This window comes from Balearica regulorum, chromosome 4 (assembly GCF_011004875.1).
Source record: "Balearica regulorum gibbericeps isolate bBalReg1 chromosome 4, bBalReg1.pri, whole genome shotgun sequence".
NCBI lineage: Eukaryota > Metazoa > Chordata > Aves > Gruiformes > Gruidae > Balearica > Balearica regulorum.
In genome coordinates this window covers 62,300,892-62,319,312 of record NC_046187.1, presented here as the reverse complement: position 1 = coordinate 62,319,312, position 18,421 = coordinate 62,300,892, and the positions used below count along the sequence as shown (strand labels likewise).

General features: G+C 38.4%; 1 protein-coding gene across 7 annotated transcripts in view; it reads right to left on the bottom strand.

Annotated features, from left to right (window-relative positions):
- CCDC149 (coiled-coil domain containing 149) overlaps positions 1-18,421 on the bottom strand; it is a 54,148-nt gene that overhangs the window by 13,487 nt on the left and 22,240 nt on the right. For all 7 annotated transcript variants that reach the window (XM_075752394.1, XM_075752389.1, XM_075752388.1 and 4 more), the window contains 6 exons: positions 13,278-13,394; positions 11,610-11,782; positions 10,072-10,144; positions 8,684-8,768; positions 7,303-7,447; positions 909-985 (listed from right to left, as the gene is read on the bottom strand). In XM_075752394.1, coding sequence (XP_075608509.1) covers positions 909-985; positions 7,303-7,447; positions 8,684-8,768; positions 10,072-10,144; positions 11,610-11,782; positions 13,278-13,394 — 670 coding nt within the window. The remainder of the gene's footprint in view (positions 1-908; positions 986-7,302; positions 7,448-8,683; positions 8,769-10,071; positions 10,145-11,609; positions 11,783-13,277; positions 13,395-18,421) is intronic.

Sequence of the window (18,421 nt, the reverse complement as noted above, 5' to 3'; positions counted from 1 at the left end):
CAAGCTAAAGTGGAAATGCACCGCAGCAGGCCAAAGGGTTGATTGAACAGCACAGGTTTGTCACAAGGTCTCTTCAGCTCTGTCAAATGTTTTCTTCTAGACGGAAAGGTCAGGTGGAAAAAACACAGAGCCAAAAAACTAGAAGCCTAAACCACACTATCTCCCACCCCCAGTAGCACCGATAGGAAGCCGTAAACAACAAAGCCTAATGATGCAAACACCAACAGTGGAGAAGCATAATTTACAGTGGTTAAAGAAGACACAATTAGGTGTAATGGGAAGAAAAGAAGCAAAAAGTAAATGTAAATTAAATATTGCACATTTTCCTAACAGCGAGGTCTATTAGGAAGCAGATTAATCTCCCATTACTTGAGTAATTCAAAACCAAATACAATACTTAAGATGCTACAGGGAATAAGCCTGTTCTGGAGAGATGGACTAGAAAATTTAAGATCATTTACATTTCCAATTTCTCAGAGTTTATGATTCTACAGAAAAACATTAAAAATACAGCAATAAAATCCATGGTAGTTCCAAAAAGTACAAAATTAATAAATACATTTGTTAAAAAACCATAATGGCCGATATCCTGTGTATCATTTTATACAACTGTTTAAATAAAATAGTTCCCTTTCTTTGCCTGCAGACTATGGAGACAATTTGATTATTGCCAGTATTTAAAACTTTTTTTTTTCCCCAGTATACATATTTGACTTAGAGTTTTAAAGAGTCTAGTGGTTTTTGGTATCAACTTAACATTTATTACATGTTTCCAATTTTGCAAATGTGCTGAACAGCACATAAGCAAAATAAGTGTCATTAAAAAAATTATAGCCAAGTTTTTCTTAAATGCAAATATACACTTGAAAACTAAATAATGGAAGCTGTTCTCTTGAATTTTTACTAACCTGGAAGACTCCACAAGCCAGCAATTTCCAAAGTTCTTAATTTCTTTTCTAGTTCTGCCACTCGATTACCTAGAATTCTTTGGAAAAAGAAAACAAAAACAAAAGCCAGGGATAGTCAGCTGAGAAGAGAGTCCTTGTTATACTAAGGTAACCAAAGCCCAATTGCTTACATGACTACAGCTGGATTTTTAACTAGTACGGTAACCCTGTATACAGTCGTCTCTTTTCATTAATGGCAATGGACAACGTCCCCCAGAGTTAAAAGAAAGTGAAATATAGTTGTCTAATCTATCCCATAGTTTTAAAAAAAAAAAGTCTAGGATGTACTGGACATTCAGTCTTTGCCGTTTGGTAAACACAAAGAATAGCAACTCTATTTCCTTGCCTGCAAGCATCTCTTCACAGTTACTTTTACTTTCTCTACAGCTAAAACTAGGAGGTAAAAGCTATGCAGACAAAATATGGAAAACTCAAGATAACATCTAGATAGATTTTGAAGTTCTAAGACACAATTTTGGCCTAGTCCTTTATTCACAGAAATTTCTCTATCACTAAGATTGCTTAAAATGGCAAGGAGTATCTTTTCTACTACATCTTTTCTTTTAGTGCTGAACTCCGTTTTCTGCTTTACTCAAAAGCTTCAAGCTCTTTAGTGCCTTTATCACCTACTCTTAGTTTCCACTGCATTTCTTGGGTCATCTCTTCTTTTGTATCCAATTCCTACACAAATACTATTTGCAGTTAGCTCTCCTGCAGGATTTAACTTTTAGTCTTAATTCTCTCCCCAGATCAAATGAGAGATTTCTATCTTGCAAAGAAAGCTCTTTTTTTCCAATGAATTTTTGAAAGTGTTTCTCTCACAGGCACAGCAAGTCTCCTAGAGTCAGAAGTCTTTAAATAAATCCCAAACAATACTCAATAGAGTGAGAAACCTAGACGAGGCAGCAATTCTAAACACAACAGCAGAGATAATGGACAGCACGTTTTACTCATCAAATTACAGCAACAGGGTAAGTCAGTTAAATTTGAACTGAATGCTGAGAAGCAGCATATCATAACACAGCAAGGCAATAGTATCTTCCCGTGCTCACCAGAGCTGTGTAATACTGCACTGCGTGCTCTCCACCGAGAGTTTTATGCTGCAGACATTTGAGCATACTGGGAATGTCATTACTGACAAGATGGCAGGGAAGGACATAAAGAATAGCAAATATCGAAGGGGCTAGAAAAATTGATTAACAAGGACTAAGTATTTTTGAAATCTCTACTCTGAGGGCTCTGCAATGACACAATAAAAGCTTGTAAGTATTTTAAAGATTGCAAAAATACCAAGATGAGAGAGAGGACGTAAAAGAGGAAGAGAAAGCTTACAATAAATATGAAAGCAAGCATGGAAAGGTACAGGGGTATATATCAACTAAAAAGCAAACAGTCCATCACATTTACAAGCAGAGGAGAGAAGACATTTGGGAGCAGTTATGTTTATTTCCCCATTGAAACTCAGTAATCAAATAGGTTACCAAGGTTATGATGGATCTGTTACTGTCTTCTCCAATTACAATCAAAATTGTTCAGTCTAGATTTCGCTTTCAGAATGCTTCCATCTGGTATAAGAGACTCAGCCTTAATAACTCTATTTTCATATCCCAGCGCATGGCCTGACATCCAGCATCTGTGCTCTGCAGTATAAAGCAACAAGTGATGGAGAAAGGCACAGAACAACTTTCAAGAAGCTCTACCTTGCGCAGAGGGAGCCCGCTCCCATCTCCCTAAGGCCCCACCAAAGGTCAGCTGAAGGACATGGAGTTAGTTCCCCTGGCTTAGAGGGGCAGGGAACAGCCAGAGACGATGCAAGACTTCTTCCACATCATGTTAGCTCAGCAAGGGAGCTGACAGAACAACACTGATTTGGCTAATGATTGTCACAACAATTGGGTCACAAATTAAGCGCTTCTGCCAGGAAAGGAAAAAAAAGCCTTATTATTTTCATCAGTAGTTCACCAGTAGTTCCAGAGCAGAAAAGGGGGGAAAAATACTGCCCTCCCTGTCGGCTAGCTGTATCGCAGAGGGAAACTCAACCCTCAGCATCAAGTTCAGTTATTGCTACTGCTCTTGCTATTCAGACAACAGCAGCAAAGTCACTTTTCTCTTGCTTCTCTTAAATTTTATAATTCATTTATCAATGGTACCACACTATTTCTAAAGGCTTTGGAGCAAATATATCCTGATAATTCCTACTGGATCCTCAGAAGAGGTGCCGAGCTATTTTTTAACCGTTGTTGCAAGTTCTCACATAGAAGGATCATTCTGCAGCTCTGAAAAATGGTTGGCAAAAAAGAGAGGACAATACTTAACCCTGCTCCTTTCATTGAGGAAGAGAGCAAAAATCGTAAAGTGATGAGCATGATTCTAGTTTGCTTCAAACCACATTGTCTGAAGACAGGCATGGGAGAAATGAACCCTACATAAAGCTGCAAGTTCTTATAAAAACATTTTTTGAAAAATAAACGTGTAAGCAATCCTGAACGCAGCGTGGTTTATCCCATTCCTTCCTTTCCCCTGTGACCTCCAGATAATTTGCCACCTCCATATGTGCTGTGGGAACACTGAGCTGTTGTGGCCTGGAACAGTAGGTATTTTTAAAGGGGCTGCACGGGTTGGTACCATCAAAATTTCCTAATCTAATTTTTCATCTCTAGCCATAGCGGACCAGATCCTTCGACAAAAACAGAAGGATCATGTCATGGACAAAGGTGCCGACAGTTATTTCCACCGTCCTCTGGTCATGCGTCTAATGCAACAAGGGAGTTAGTCTAAACCTCCCTCCAGGATAAGGTTTTACAGAAATCTGTTGTTCATGTAACAGCAGCAATACTTCCACCTGAATTTAGAAGCTCCCTTCTGGCTCTCCCATGCTTCCCAACATACATGACCATAATCTGAAGGGAGCTGTGCTGATTTACAGCACCCAAGCTCCATTCACCTCACTTTCCATGTAGATCTTGCTACAGAAGACATATACCCTCATACAGATACAATCACCCAAATGGCTGTAAATAGGGTTTGTCACGGTCACATATCTAGTTCTATACGTCACATGGAAACATTTACTCAGACTGACACAATCCTTTTTATAATTTTGGTCATGACTGAGCTTGCCCAAGTTAGAAATGTTAAAATTAGTGCAACATGTCTAAGCAGCAGAGCAGCTTCTACATTGATCTGGCTTGCATGGGTGCTGGCAATTTCAGGAACAAATTGCACTAGAAAGAACATCTAATAAATGGTTTATTGCTGGCAGAAGAAAAAGAATATTTTTATCCATTTGCTAGGCAGGGTTAGAACTGTTTATTTTTATATTTATGTAACTATTTAATCTTGCAACACATTACTGCATACAGAATTCATTTACAACTGCCTTTTCAAATTAAGCTAATGTGCTTGTGAGTGAAAACATAGGACGTTACTTAAACTTAGCAGTAGTAGCTACCAATCACCTGGGGAAAAGGACCTGTTTTCTTCCCAAACAACTTTTTTTTTTTTCTCTTAAAAATGGCGCTTAAAAAAAAAAAAAAAGGGCTGGATTTAGCCTACTTGTTCCTAGGCACATACTCCCACAGCTCTTTTTATCATGCCACAGATTTAGAAAAGCAGCAATAATAATAGTGTGCCTGTTCCAAGAGCAAGTGGCAACGGATGTTTTTAACAACACTATAACAGCAGAAAGCCAACTTCAACAGCACGTCCAAATTCTAATCCACGTAGAAAAAATCCACTGTCTTGTTATTGCTTCAGTTAATCAGAAAGCAAATCTACCATTCTGCTATTGTAAACTTATATAGCCATATCTCAATCTTCAAGCAACAAAAGAGGTTTTGACTTTAGAGTAGGTTAACTGTTTGGAGGAAAATAAGTTCATACGGTCTGAAAAGTCTCATTTATTGATAATAGAATCACTAAATGTCAATTAACTATCAAATGTCAAAACCAGAACTTACTTCCTGAATGAAACCAGCGCAAAATCTCACATTCTTTATGCAATAAATCTCACTTTCTTCAGACAACAATCTCAAAGAGGAACTGTGTCCTTCAAACATGCTCAGCTGTGCAGGGATAGCCAGGCAAACAGGACAGAGGGGTGAAGGAGAAGACTTCTACCTTCTGATTTACGTAAAACCTTTTGTCATTACAATTCTCTATAGTCCCATATCCTTCTCAACTTCCCACTTTGAATGGAGAAATGTCTTCAACAAAGAATGCATCTTCTACTTAGCACCAGTTTATGGACCTGTCCATTTTACTTGTGCACTGACCTCACTCTCACTTCTAACCTTCTCCAACAGGTGGGCAGTTTCTTCCCCATTTTCAGAAGTCATCAGTCTTCACTTGTAACTTTTTACATGGCAAATAAACACAACCCCCAATAACCAGCTAATGTATCTCAAATATAGGATTTTTCCCCCAATGTCCTACCTGCATTTCCCTTTTTCACTTTAACACTTTTGTGTCTTAGGTGTTTCTACTTGAAGTAGTTCCCACTCCTCCTAGCTCCTTAAAAGCTTCTTTAATCCAACTAAAGCCAAAAGTGACAAAAAGAATGAGCACACCACATAGGAGTGTTGCTGAGGCTCTTCACCCAACTTGCTCAGGATTTATCTTTCTTTTTCTTCCCCTGAAGCATCCAAAACTGAATACAACACTACAGCTCTGAGCACACTCCTGACCTGGGAGAGATGTGGACTGTCACCTCCTTCTAAGACCTGATCTTCTATTGGGCATAGCATACTACTTTGAGCACACATCCAATCTCTACTCCTGTGCCTGTATGACCAGTAGAACAGTTGGGCACGCAGATAAAAGAATCATATCTCCTCGTGAAGGCTTATCTCAAGAAACCCCATACTCAATAGCTGAAAGCAGAGACAGTGGTATCAGAAAGTAAAGCCATCGTTGCAATGATACATTTGAGAGATGCAAGAGACTGCACATGATCAAAGACATACACAAAATTAAGAAAGAAGTTTGCTATAGTTACCAGAAAGAGTATGCAAACTAGAACACCAGGTAATTGTAGAGTATCAGGATGTAAAAGGCAAAGATTGTTTATACCTGGAATAACAAAAGCTGTTCTGTGGATGTTTTCCTTCTGATGTTACAGTAGCAGTAAGAAGCGAGTAAGCAGGAGTTAGCCCTTCATTAGCATTGCTCAGTGCAGGAACTCCTCTTGCATTACACGACATTCTTACAGACATGAATTGACTGAGCTGCCATCAGTTAGATATGGGCCACATTTTCACCACTTTAGTCTCCCTTTAGCTGATTAGGTATTTGCTTTCTCAAGAGTATTAAGAGTGGCTATAAACTGCTCCTCCACTTCTGTTGCCACATCACTAAGAATTATGCAATGGAGTCTGCCTAGTATCAGAGTTATCAATTTTCAAAATGAATCATCTATTCTACTGCAATACAGTTTACTTCAGTACTACTCCTTCCTTTCATGAAAGATGTCTGCCTGTTTCTGGCATCTGGTCCTGATGTGCTTTTGAGAAGCCTGAATAACCTCTGATTACCAGTAGTGACTCAGTGTTTAAAAAAAAAAAAAAAAAAAAAAAAAGAGAGAGAATAAACCTGAGCACAGATTCAAGGAACACTTCCTAGTTCTGATTTTCATACACTGTATAAGGACAATAATATCAGAATGTCAGAAAACGTGTCAAAAATGATTATATTCTGCCATGATAGGAGCTGTGCAAGACACAAAGAATTCCACTGATGAGTAGAACAGCTAAGAGTAAACAAATTCTCCTTTAAAGTTCAGTGCAGATTTTTTAAAAAATCACATAGTAGCAATCCAACTGTGTTTATCTCCTACAACTTTTGATAAAGTAACTAGAGGAGCAACAGCTATCATTTTTATAACATGTAGGCTGCTAGCCTGTGACAAATGTTACAATAAATCTTTTCAGATCCTTTCCTAGGTGCAACATTTACTATTCCCACCAGTGTTCATCAGCAAATTCTTACATTAACAACCAGTTATCAAATATCATCTCCTCCAGTTCAAGGGTGTCCTTCCTCTCAGCAGCTTTTCTTTAGCCCTCCCTACAACCTGCTAGAAGTCCCCCTGTGTTATTATGGTTTGTCTTAAACCCAAGCAGTGAACCAATCCTTGCCTAGCAGAGGCAGGCAGGTCTCTGTCAATCCCAGACTTTACTTTGAAAATGTAATTTTTCTCTAAACACATACCTGATATTAAAAACTAAAGAACCCACCAGTTAACAATGACAATGAATTTTCTGTGAAAACGGATCTTCATTTCCCTGGAACTCCCCCAAAATTATGACTTTTCCATAGCTTGGTAAGTTCTATTTTACTTAGAAGTCATGCTACCTACTTGTTGGTTTGCCTTTGGTGTTGTATGACCATGTTTTTTTCATGGATAGTTTCCAGCAATGCAGTGGCCAGTGATTTGAGATCTGAAATGGACTGTGGTGTGGCTGGTAGGCTACATCCATGATCCTCTGACAACAATTCCTGGACTATAATGTTAAAAATACAAATGAGTTTCCGCTTCTCATGCACAGACATGTGACACAAACATTTACTTAGCATTAAAGAATGAATATTTTTTCCTTCAATTAACAAAGCCAAAAGACCAAAAATATAATCTCTAGCTGGCATAAAGATGGTGAGTTTTTAAGCTGATAGTTATTCCACAGCAATTGCCAGAACAAGTATAGGCAGATAGATCTTATGATAACTTAATTCTGCTTTTGGAAAATTGTTTTTGTTCAGAAAGAAACAAACTCATTCTTCTACAGGCCTACAGATTGGTAAAAATCAGTCATTTGTCTCCCACTTACATTAAAACATAAGCCCACAAGGAAGCTTTTACATTACTTTTTAGAATTATTATATCCTTCAGGATATTTAAGACTGATGTGAAAATACAGTCACCCATGAACTCTTCCTCTGCAGCTCAGAGCCTGTACCTCTCAACCACGTCAGGAAGTTCAGCAGTATCATTAACTTCTGTAACTAGAATCTGGCTCTGCCTCTTTATATATACATACATGTATGCAAGTACATGGAGAAGAGGACAGAAGAGAAGTCAAAAACAGAAAAGCAAGTTTCAACCTGCCATGACAAATACCACTGATCTCCTGTGTGTGTATGAATACACCAACACCTAAACAGTAGGGTGCCAGGTATACTGTTTGGCTCAAAGAGTTTTCTGTTCCCCTTTCTTTCATAATCTTAATGTTTTCTTTGAAGGGGGGAAAAGGCATTACTCCATTTTGCTATCCATGAAGAAACATGGGACAAAAGGATATCTTGCAAAACACCTGAATGTAAAAGCTTCCAAGAACAGTACCAGAAAACCCAACTTAGGGCCCCTCCTCTACCACCCAGTCTGTTTCTCATTGGAATATGAATTGGGATCACCATTGTTAGCAGAGCAAAGAGATGAACAAAGAAGTGATTTGTCAGGGTCAAAGTTGCAGAGGGGTTTAGAGATTAAAAAAAATATTTGATAAAACTGACCGGGGAGAGAACGAATGGCAAAAGAGTAACAAGAGGAGAAGCAGTACTCAAGAGACAAATTTTATATTGTCAAGTCAACTAAGAAAAGGACAAAAATAAGCACCTAATAACAAACAGGAAAGAGAAGAAAGATTTTGGTTTGGTTGGTGAGGAAACGGTTACTGAAATTAAGAGGTAAGATGGAAGAAATTCAATGAGATATGCAACACCATGCCGCATTTATGTAATACCTTGCTTTGCAGACAGGACTCCAGTCAGAGCACTGCTACTGGATCTGCTATGAGTCTTTGAATTTTTTCGTCTCTCTAGTGCATTCTAAGGAAACAACAAATAACTTATTTAGAAAAACAGTAGCCAACAAATCCTTTCTCTAGGAGTAATGAATCTGGAACTTTGGATTTTGGTATCAGAACCACTCTGCAGGGCCTGGAGCTTACATCTATAGTAACCTATGGGAATGTGACTCCCCTGGAGTATTATTCTCCAACCAAAACAGTCTTTGCAATGTTATGAAGGCTCATTCTGTCTCATTGCAATCACTTTGTTGTAGTGTCTCCCACCCACTCCCCCAATGCATTTTCTAGACTTGTCTATTTTTTAATAATCTGCTGAGTCCCAGTGAAGATACTGCAGTATCCTGCAGAGAATATCAGTGGAGAACAAAATCAGACTTTTCCCAGCATTTCTTTGGATAGGCTTCAAAGGGAAAGCTCAACCTCCTTTATCAGAGTTGCTAGAAGCCCTTTTAGTAGCAAATACTGACTTTCAGGAATTAGCAGCAGAATGATCCTGCTACAGAAGTCCATCTCTTCCAAAACAGTTCTGTGAAACCCACCAGACAACCACGATGCTCAGTTCTCACCAATAAACTCACACTCTGAGAGACCCAAGTCATAAGTGTGAACAGACACTGAAATAAACATGGTATTCTGAAGAGCTTTGCTCATGCAGAAACATCAATTAGCGCTGTGACTGCTTCGTAGTGACTTAAATGGTTAAGAAGTCCTACTGACAGTCCTAAGACAACCCTTCTCATGCCTTGACAAGCAGACTTCCCCTCCCACACCCCAAAATCACTTGCGGAAGAACACAAAGTACTTGACTTCAGGGAAGAGCAAGAATATTTTGCCCTTGGGATTCAGTCCTGAAGGTTTCAGGCAAAACAGCATGTATCTTAATGCAGGAATGGAAGAACAATGAAGACAGCAATCATTAAGACATAGGAAGAAATAGTGCAGTCATTAGAGAACAGGGAGACAAGACCTGCTTGTGACAGGCAACACAGTTGCAGTCATTCACCAGACACTGCGTGACCTGCTGGAAGGCTGATCACCCCTGCAACAGAAGGAGGGTACCCCCAAAGAACTTAAAAAAAATAAAATAAAAGGTATTTAATTCATTTTTCAAAACACTCTTAATGGGTACTACATCAGCTAAGAAACCTACAAGGAAGACTGAGCATGTAGTATGTATACATACTAATATTGTCAGAAAGTTAATGGTAGATTTTAATTTGAACACACAATTTTGTTTGTTAAATGCATATGAACATGAGAATGAACAATAACCTCCATGAAACACGAAGGACAGTTTAGATGATACACTGAGAGGATCTTACCTTATATTTAGTAATATTAGACTTAAGAAGGTTGACTTCCTCTTGAAGTTGTTTTAATCTCTCTTGAAGATACCTGAAAAAGAAATGTAATCCTTTACCTCATGTTACCTTCAAGTACTGCCTCAAGCTCCTCTTTACTATTTGGCATGTCCTCTCTTTGAACTACTGAGAGTTCTTTTCCCTCTGCAGTTCTGTGAGGGATAAAATAACAAAATCTTACTGCTCTTGACCTCATAAAACTTTAAGTAGGGAAACAAATTGCATCAGAAGAAGAGGTTGCCCTTCTGTTAGATTTGTCAAGCATGCTGCACAACGATTTTATATCAGTCCTCAGGTTTTTGGGGAGGGAGGCTAAAAGGATATATTTATGTCTAGAGGAAATAGTCAGGAAGCATTTACTCATGTCCTCTGTACTTGAAGGTTTGCAAGATGGACACATGAAGATTTGTATATATGTCAACACAAGACTCAACTATGCAGAACTTTTGCAGTGCAATATCCATCACTTACATGGCACTTCTAATTAGCAATCACAAAGTAGAAAATTTAACAGTGTAGTTGAAAAATGGTACACAGTTAACTGAAACAGTACAGTTCTTCCTAATAGACTTTATGCACTTGGATTAGATGGCTATTTCCACATAGGAAAATATCTTTTTCATGTATAAAGGGTTTATAAAATATCCTCTTTCATGTAGTGCAACTGCAGCTGTACTAGGGTTTGTGACAATGTAACTATTTTAGAGAAAAAAAATCGTATCACTGTCAGGGGAGCAGGGAGCTTAAATTGATACAGAACTCTGTAGGCCATGCAAAACAGAAAAAAAAAAAACCCCAGAGATGCCGGAAGTAATGCCTTTGGTATTACCTGAAACATAAGCCTCTGTAAATGGAAAATGTCTTACAAGAACTATTTCACTTTAAGGTAATTGTTGACAGTAAGGGAGGTACCTGCAATGGCTCTGTCAGTGACTCCTCTCTGTCGTCCTTAGCAGAGATCATAAAACACATTCTTTTCCCAGGAAGTGGCAAGAATATCTACACGGGTGATTTCACCAGCAACTTTTGTTGGCAAATCACTTCATGTTGACAACCCTCCCCTGTGGTGAGAATTATGTCCGGAACTATTAACTCAGTGTACTCAAAGTCCCTGCTTACAATCCAAGATTAGTCCATTACAGCTCACTATGAGTTTCTGAAGACCAATTTTTAATACTCTTGCTTTTGAAGCCATACAGTGATGAGAATAAAAAGGTCTACACTTCTCTTGCTTTTCCTTGTTTAGCTCTATTTGGGAATATCACTGACATCTCTGTAGCCAAATAAAACATTGGTTATTTCCTGCAGCCTAACTTTCTCAATACTATTTGATGGTTAGCTACAGTACAAACAAAACAGACAAAACAAATTACCAAATCTCTTAACTTTTATTCTTGGCTATATTTTCTTTAAAGTTTTGTTGTGACTGACTTCCTGATGCTCCTGTTAAAGCAACACACTGCTTCCCAGGAAAACAGTAAGGTTTGCAATGCACTCACCTGTTCTCCATACATAGAGCATCTATGTCGATGATACGGTTTTCATGCCCTCCTAAGACATGATTAAGTTCTTGGTTTAGTCTGTCAGATTTATCTTGGTAAAAAGAACGTTCCTCTTTCACATCCTGTAACTCATCCAGTGCAGCCTGAAGATCATATCTCAGAGTCTCAATCTGAGAAGAAAGGAGAGCTCTGTGACTATTTTGAAGTTTAAACAAAAAATTACATAGTGCCCAAACTGAAAATAGCAACAAGCACTGCATGTCTGAACAGGACTGATTTTGGACAGTCAAAAGTCTTTCCAAAGCTCATAACCCCTCATACTTTTACTCTATTTTGCTATTATTTCATTAATTTGAAGTTAAGTAACTTTAGCAGTTAGACTTATTTTACAAAATTTCTAGAAAACAACTAAAATGTAACAGCAAAAGAAACATTAATCTATACTATAATTCTCCTACAAACACGGTAAACTGGTTTTAGCACATAATTTCTAGGACTCCAGGAATTAACTCAGCTGAATAAGAATTTGGCAAATTTGGAGGATGAAGAAAAAGTCTGTAAGGGGGAATTTACACTAATGTTGGGACTTTCTGCAATGAAGTTCCACAGAATAGGAAGAACAACAACTTAGAAAAGGTCAAAATAAGCCAGCATGGAGGTGACAGGGTAAGCTTTGCTATTAAGCAAAAGGGTGGAGAAGTCCAGTATGAAAGACACTCAAGGACGAAGAGCTTCAAACTTCCAAGGAGAGGAAATGGAGAGTGTGAGAAAAGGCTGCAATGAGTTGAGAAGTCTCCACTGGCTCCTCAGAAAACACTGATAAACCAAGAAGTACAACTGAAGACCATGTGAAAACAGGCCAGGCGATGAACAGAGAGTGCATGAGCTTGGGAACAGAGATACCAGAGAGAATCACATTGGAAGAAAACAACTGCAGTCAACAGTCCTTCTGGTAAGCTAAAGTAGTGCTGCACTTGAGTGAAGACTGAAAAACAAGAAATACACACCTCCTCCTGGATCACAGAATGGCTCATTCAGGGCGGAACTGACACTGGTAGGAACAAGTGTGGGAAAAACAACAGAGAACACAAATCCCCCAAATTGTCCAGAAAGCTATGTATAGGTATTAGGGAGAGTCTGATGAATTGGAGGCTGTATGGTACATAGTATGAATACAGACTTGAGGTAGGGAAAAGAGGTCTGATATAAGAACTTTTCAAGAGAGGGGAAAAAATAGCTAAGAGGCTGGAGGAAGAGGAGACTAACAACACTTCTACAGAAAATTTGATTCAGTGAATATCTTTAGGAGCTGTATCAGCCACCACCTATTGTGTTAAATACTTGTAACAGCTTTCACTAAGGAGTCTCTTTCATTGACATTCATTGACAATATTCAGTTGTCACAAGTTGTGGCTGCACATTATAAAAAGAGGAGAATCAATAATCTAGAGGAGGAATTCCTGAGATTAGGAAACTCACTCTAACCACATATGCATATTTAAGTTAGTGCTCAGTAAGAACTATTACACTAAAAATCCCAACACCTTCACCACTATTAACAAGGTTAATCAGCTACCAGCCCTCCAAATACAACAGAAGCAGTCATTTACTTGCTACTGCACTAGCTCTGTAAAACATGTCAGTATATGCCCATTTAGTTATTACTTGTTCTCGAGCCTTCTCCAATTGTTGAACAAGGTCCTCCCGTTCATGTGCTGCAAAGTGGCGAGCCCCAACTTCATCATCTCCAAGTCGTTGCTTTGCTATTGTCATTCGAAGAAGCTGCAATTACAAAAACAGATTCAGTAAGCAAGGGAACACCGGCTGTAACATCAGAGTACATCTGCATTAGAAAGAGTAAAGTTGTCATAGATTTCATCTCTTTCAGGCCAAACTGCTGGTATTATTTAAATGAGAAGGAATTTTCTGAGCTGAGGTCTCAATCCTGTTCTCGGTGAAAAATTCCAGTTGAATACTCAAAGCATCAACAGGAGCTGAATTGGACCTTGCAACAAGAGTCACCAGAGCATACAAATGATGAAAGACCAAGTACACACAGACACGAGGTAAATGTTTTTTAGGAGTGACAGGAACAAATTCTGGTCAGACTAAAACAAGAGAATTCTCAGAAAGCCATTTTCATACATAAATCTTAAAATCCTCTGCATCGAAGAACTCTTCCTACTTAAGAATAAAGAGACACGAAGTGGCTTGCCCAGCTTCATTTTACTGATACCACTTAAAATCCCTATGCATTACATCAGTGCAGAATTTGCATTAACAGCTGCTAATACATTTGCTTGTGCATTATTTTTTTCATCTACTCACAAAAGTTAACTCCTGTTAAAACCAAAAAAAAAAAGTGGACCACCAACAAAAAGACTTGGCCAAAATACTCAAACAGTCAATGAACTCATGAGCTTTGTGACTGGTAAAAACAGTCTGACTTGAATTAATACAGTTATATTCAATATCCAAAGCAAAAAGCAACTACCTTTCAAGAATAATGGAGTATTAAAACAGTCTATAAGGCATTCAGCATTTACAGTTGTTTATACTGAATACAACTAGGCAAAGTGTTGCCTCCCCAGGGCCTCATTTGTAGGAGCTCCACAGAGACTAGAGAAACCCACCACAATAACCAGCCTAACTTTCTCCGTATATTTGACTGCACCAAGGAATTAATGTACATCATTATATTGCAGAGTTAGGGAGGAAAAAAAAAATATCAATCTTCTGAAGTAGAAGATTGTACATTAAAATCTATCTTTGGTATTTATGGGATGCCAGTCACCATAGCTGCAATGTGCCAATTAAAATCCTGCTGATGCAAGACAGAGTACCAAAATCATCCTCCCCACTTATTTCAGCTTCAGTTCAGTGCAAGTCACTGAAGCTAGTACAACTTGTTCTGATAAGCAGTTCACTTGTTCAGGGGAAGCTGTGCCCCAAAAGTAACTGGTTTTGGCAAACTACATTTCCCTAACCCCACAGGGAAAGTACAAACCACTGCACAGTTAGTAAGGCTGAATGGATCCTAGGAGATATAATTCTTATTAATTTCTTTATCAAAACAAGTAAGTCAGAAAGGCAACTAGCAAATCCTGGAATGGCTTCATAGCTATGGGACTGTTTTTTTTAAAATGCTAAAAGGCTGATGAACAAAAGGTATGGTAACGTGATTTAATTCAGTTAGATTAATTTAATTTCTAGAATTTCACGCTAGTGAGAAAGGCTAGTATGAAACAAATGTAATAACATTTTGAGGACTCAATCTTGTTCAGAAAAACTGGAAACGGGAAGGGGAATCACACTTTACCAATGCCTCCAATGCCCGCAGCAGAGCAAAACTTCTGCATAACGCTCGGCACCAGGCTGGGAACCGGATCAGAGCTGTGACTCATGTACTATGACCAACTCTCCTCCAGCCCGGGAGGGGATGAGGCATAAGATGCAGTTATAACTGCAAGCAATTATTAAGTGCAAGGTCAAACAGTCTGCAATAAAAGGAGAACTCTCTATTTACTACTAATTTTGAGGTGAAAAAAATATGTATGGAGTCTTACAAAAAGAATGCTTCAGTAATTCAAATTCAGCCAGTAAAAGCAGCATTATAAACATACAAAAAATAAAGTAAAATACCAATCCATAAAATGACAGTGTGCTTCTTCCAGACAGCTGGCCAATCAGAGAGCTGACAGGGCAGAACAGGCCAAGTCCTTTAATTCTGCATTGCGAATGTCTCATGAGGCAGCACCACCTGCTATAAAATTCCTCCCTGAAAATGCTGTGACCCAAAGAGACACTAAGTGTTATGCCAGAGGGTTAAGGGTTTATTTCATATATTAGTGCTTTGTTATAAACTTTATACACCTGCCCTCTGGCTGCTGTATTTTTATTTCTGTCATTCAGAAATCACTGAGGGAAGGACCGCTCAACTTCATTTCACAGCTACAGAAGAGGTTAACACTACCCCTCTAGGATTCTGTGAACAACATCCACAGCAGAGTGGATTTAAATTAATGGCACCTTACCAGAGATAGCTCCCTTTTGTCAAGATCCCACAGATTGTTAATCAAAACAATCCAGTGCTGCAAGCCACTAGTCTTTATTATTTTAATATTACAGCTTTTTCTTAATCAGTGCCAGCTAAAATAATTATTTATAAAGTAGCAACTCTGTAGCAGCCCCACAATGCCCCAGTCAGGCTTCACTGCAATAGCTGCTGCGCAGGCTAGGAGTCCACAGACAATGCCTGCACCGAAGTTGTACGTTCCTGATTATCAATAAAATATGCAGAAGGAGAAAGGAAACAAGCACAACCAGTAAATTCTTCACAGAAGTCAGAAACCATCATGTTTAGCCACTGTTACCGACAGCAATTGTCTTCATCACGTTGCCTACAAAATCCCAAAAAGTGGACATAGTTGGCAGAACTATGCAACTTTGCTACCTTAAATCCCTGTTCTGCCGAAACATATGCACCACATTCAACATTTCACATTGTTGCTGCGTGAATGATTGTCTGCCTTACAATAATGAACTGTCAGTAATAGCACAGCCATTGTTTTCTATGCATCCTCCTCTTGCTTAGCACTGTCCTCAACAGCTTACAAAACCACTTCTTTGTGTGGGTAGGAATTCAAGTGAATACAACTGAGTCATCTAGTTTTCCAGAAGCCTCCAGTTTCTCTTACTCTTTCCATTTTCATCCTTTTACAAAACAGAACTAGACTTCCCAACTATCCTCTCCTAAGTTTCAGTAATTGTTCTCCAAGCATTGGTGCCAAAACATTAGGATGGAGAAAGATTTACAAATAACTATCATAAACACAGAACAGTTTTCATGTGTCAGAGCTGATAAGAGATTGTGATCAATCATAAAAATAAATAGTCTTAGATATCTGTTGCCGGGCTGCTGCAGTCTAACTATTGCTGTATTTCTCAAACTGCAGCAACAAATCCTTCCAGAAACTGCCTGAAGAAGTTTTATTATTTGCGCAAACAGAATTCTAGCTGAAATTAAAGGAAAAAATTAGCCCAGTTAAACCAAATGCAAGTAATTTGTTATTGCCCAACTGATGATGTACTTAACATGATTTCAACAAGTAAAAATGTCACCAGTTTAAGGTCTTCTTGCTAATCCAAGTGACTGTATCCTACCAGTAGCAAACATTAAAGCAGCGAAAAACAAGTCAAGCTATCAAAACAATTCTTTATCAATAGAGCTAATGTGTGATATTTAAAGAGTTTTTTTCTTTTTTAGTCCTACAAAGCTCTTGCCACTCAGTGACAAAGCCTGCATGAGTCACCCCTGCTCAGACACAGGCAGAATTGTTCATCCATAAGCAGCTTCACTTGCTGCAAAAGCAGCTGTTTGTTCATCTCTTGCCAGAAGTAAGGTTGACGTAGACCAGCTGGGCAGGATGCCCTCCCTCACTTTGGAAAAGGCAGAGAGAATAATGCAGGGGAAAAATGTAAGAACAAGCAAATTATTATAGTTCTTTGTTTTTGTATATACCATACATTATCTGGACTCCAGTGCCTGAAGTAACCCAGCTGCCAGCACAGGAGAACTGACGAGCAGAACAGAATGGCTTAGGGAACAAGCCTGGAATTTTATCACCAAAACTAGGAGGGAGCAAAATCTGACACAGGAGGAGAGTGTTAAATCCCTCAGAGAGATGGCGATGCTTTTTTAGGCACTTCAAAAAACCAGCAACCTGACTCTAAAATAAGCTCTATTTCTCATTTACTAGGAAAGTGAAGAATGTGTTCAAAAAACGATAATCCTAGTCTAAATTAATCCCTGTCTGATAGTTCTTTCTTCTCCCTCTTTATTTAGTGATGCACTATTTTGCACCTTTTGGAGAGGGGCACGGTGGGCAGAACAACTCCTTTTGTATTTTTTCATTCATTATTAGGATCACGAATTTAAATTCATGCTGAGAATACAGATGTCACAAAGATGACCAGCTAATATCAAGTTAACCCGCTAGGCAAATCCAAACAAAGCCAGTTCAAGCACAAAGTAGGCGGCTCTGTGTTACCAAGTTCATACTGGTATAAGGAATTAGAATAAGTACATAACCTTGATATTTAAATATGTTGTAGTTTTACTACTTTTGTGTTCCGTTGCATTTATGAACCCTTGCAATCTGTTCAGGACTGGCTGGGAAAAGGCTGTATGGCATAACATCGGTACTGGAAAACTGCAAGGAACTGTCTTCTATACTGTAATATAGTTCAAACAATATCATGCAAATGAAAAGAAACACTGGGAAAGCTGGTCTTTGAAGACCCGAGCAAGTTACACTGAATGGTATGCATACTACAAATTCAGGTCTCACTTGACCCTCTCCCAGCTCCCTGCATACCTTCAAGGAAGTCCTTTGTGATAAAAAATGAACGAATAAAACTGCATTATCACAACAAACTTAGGTTTAAAATAGAATAAATAAAATAAAATTAATTTAAATGGAAAGATAAAAATAAAAAGATAAAAGAAAGATAAAAATAAAAAGAAAGATAAAAACCTGAATAATTAGAAGCCACATAATTTTTATTCACATTTTTAAATCCTGTAACTTTAAAACTGTAGTTGAGGGAGAGAAGTTATAATTCATTATTTGTTTCATTTTTTACTTCGTTAACCACCTCGACTCTCAAATTCAACCTCTCACTAGTTTGATCTCTGAATGTACTTTTGCATACAGCTCCAGCTGTGAATGTTACACACATTTGGCTTGAGTTTAAATATTTCAATTAACAGAGACAACAGGAGTTTGATTAATACCAAATGGCAGATT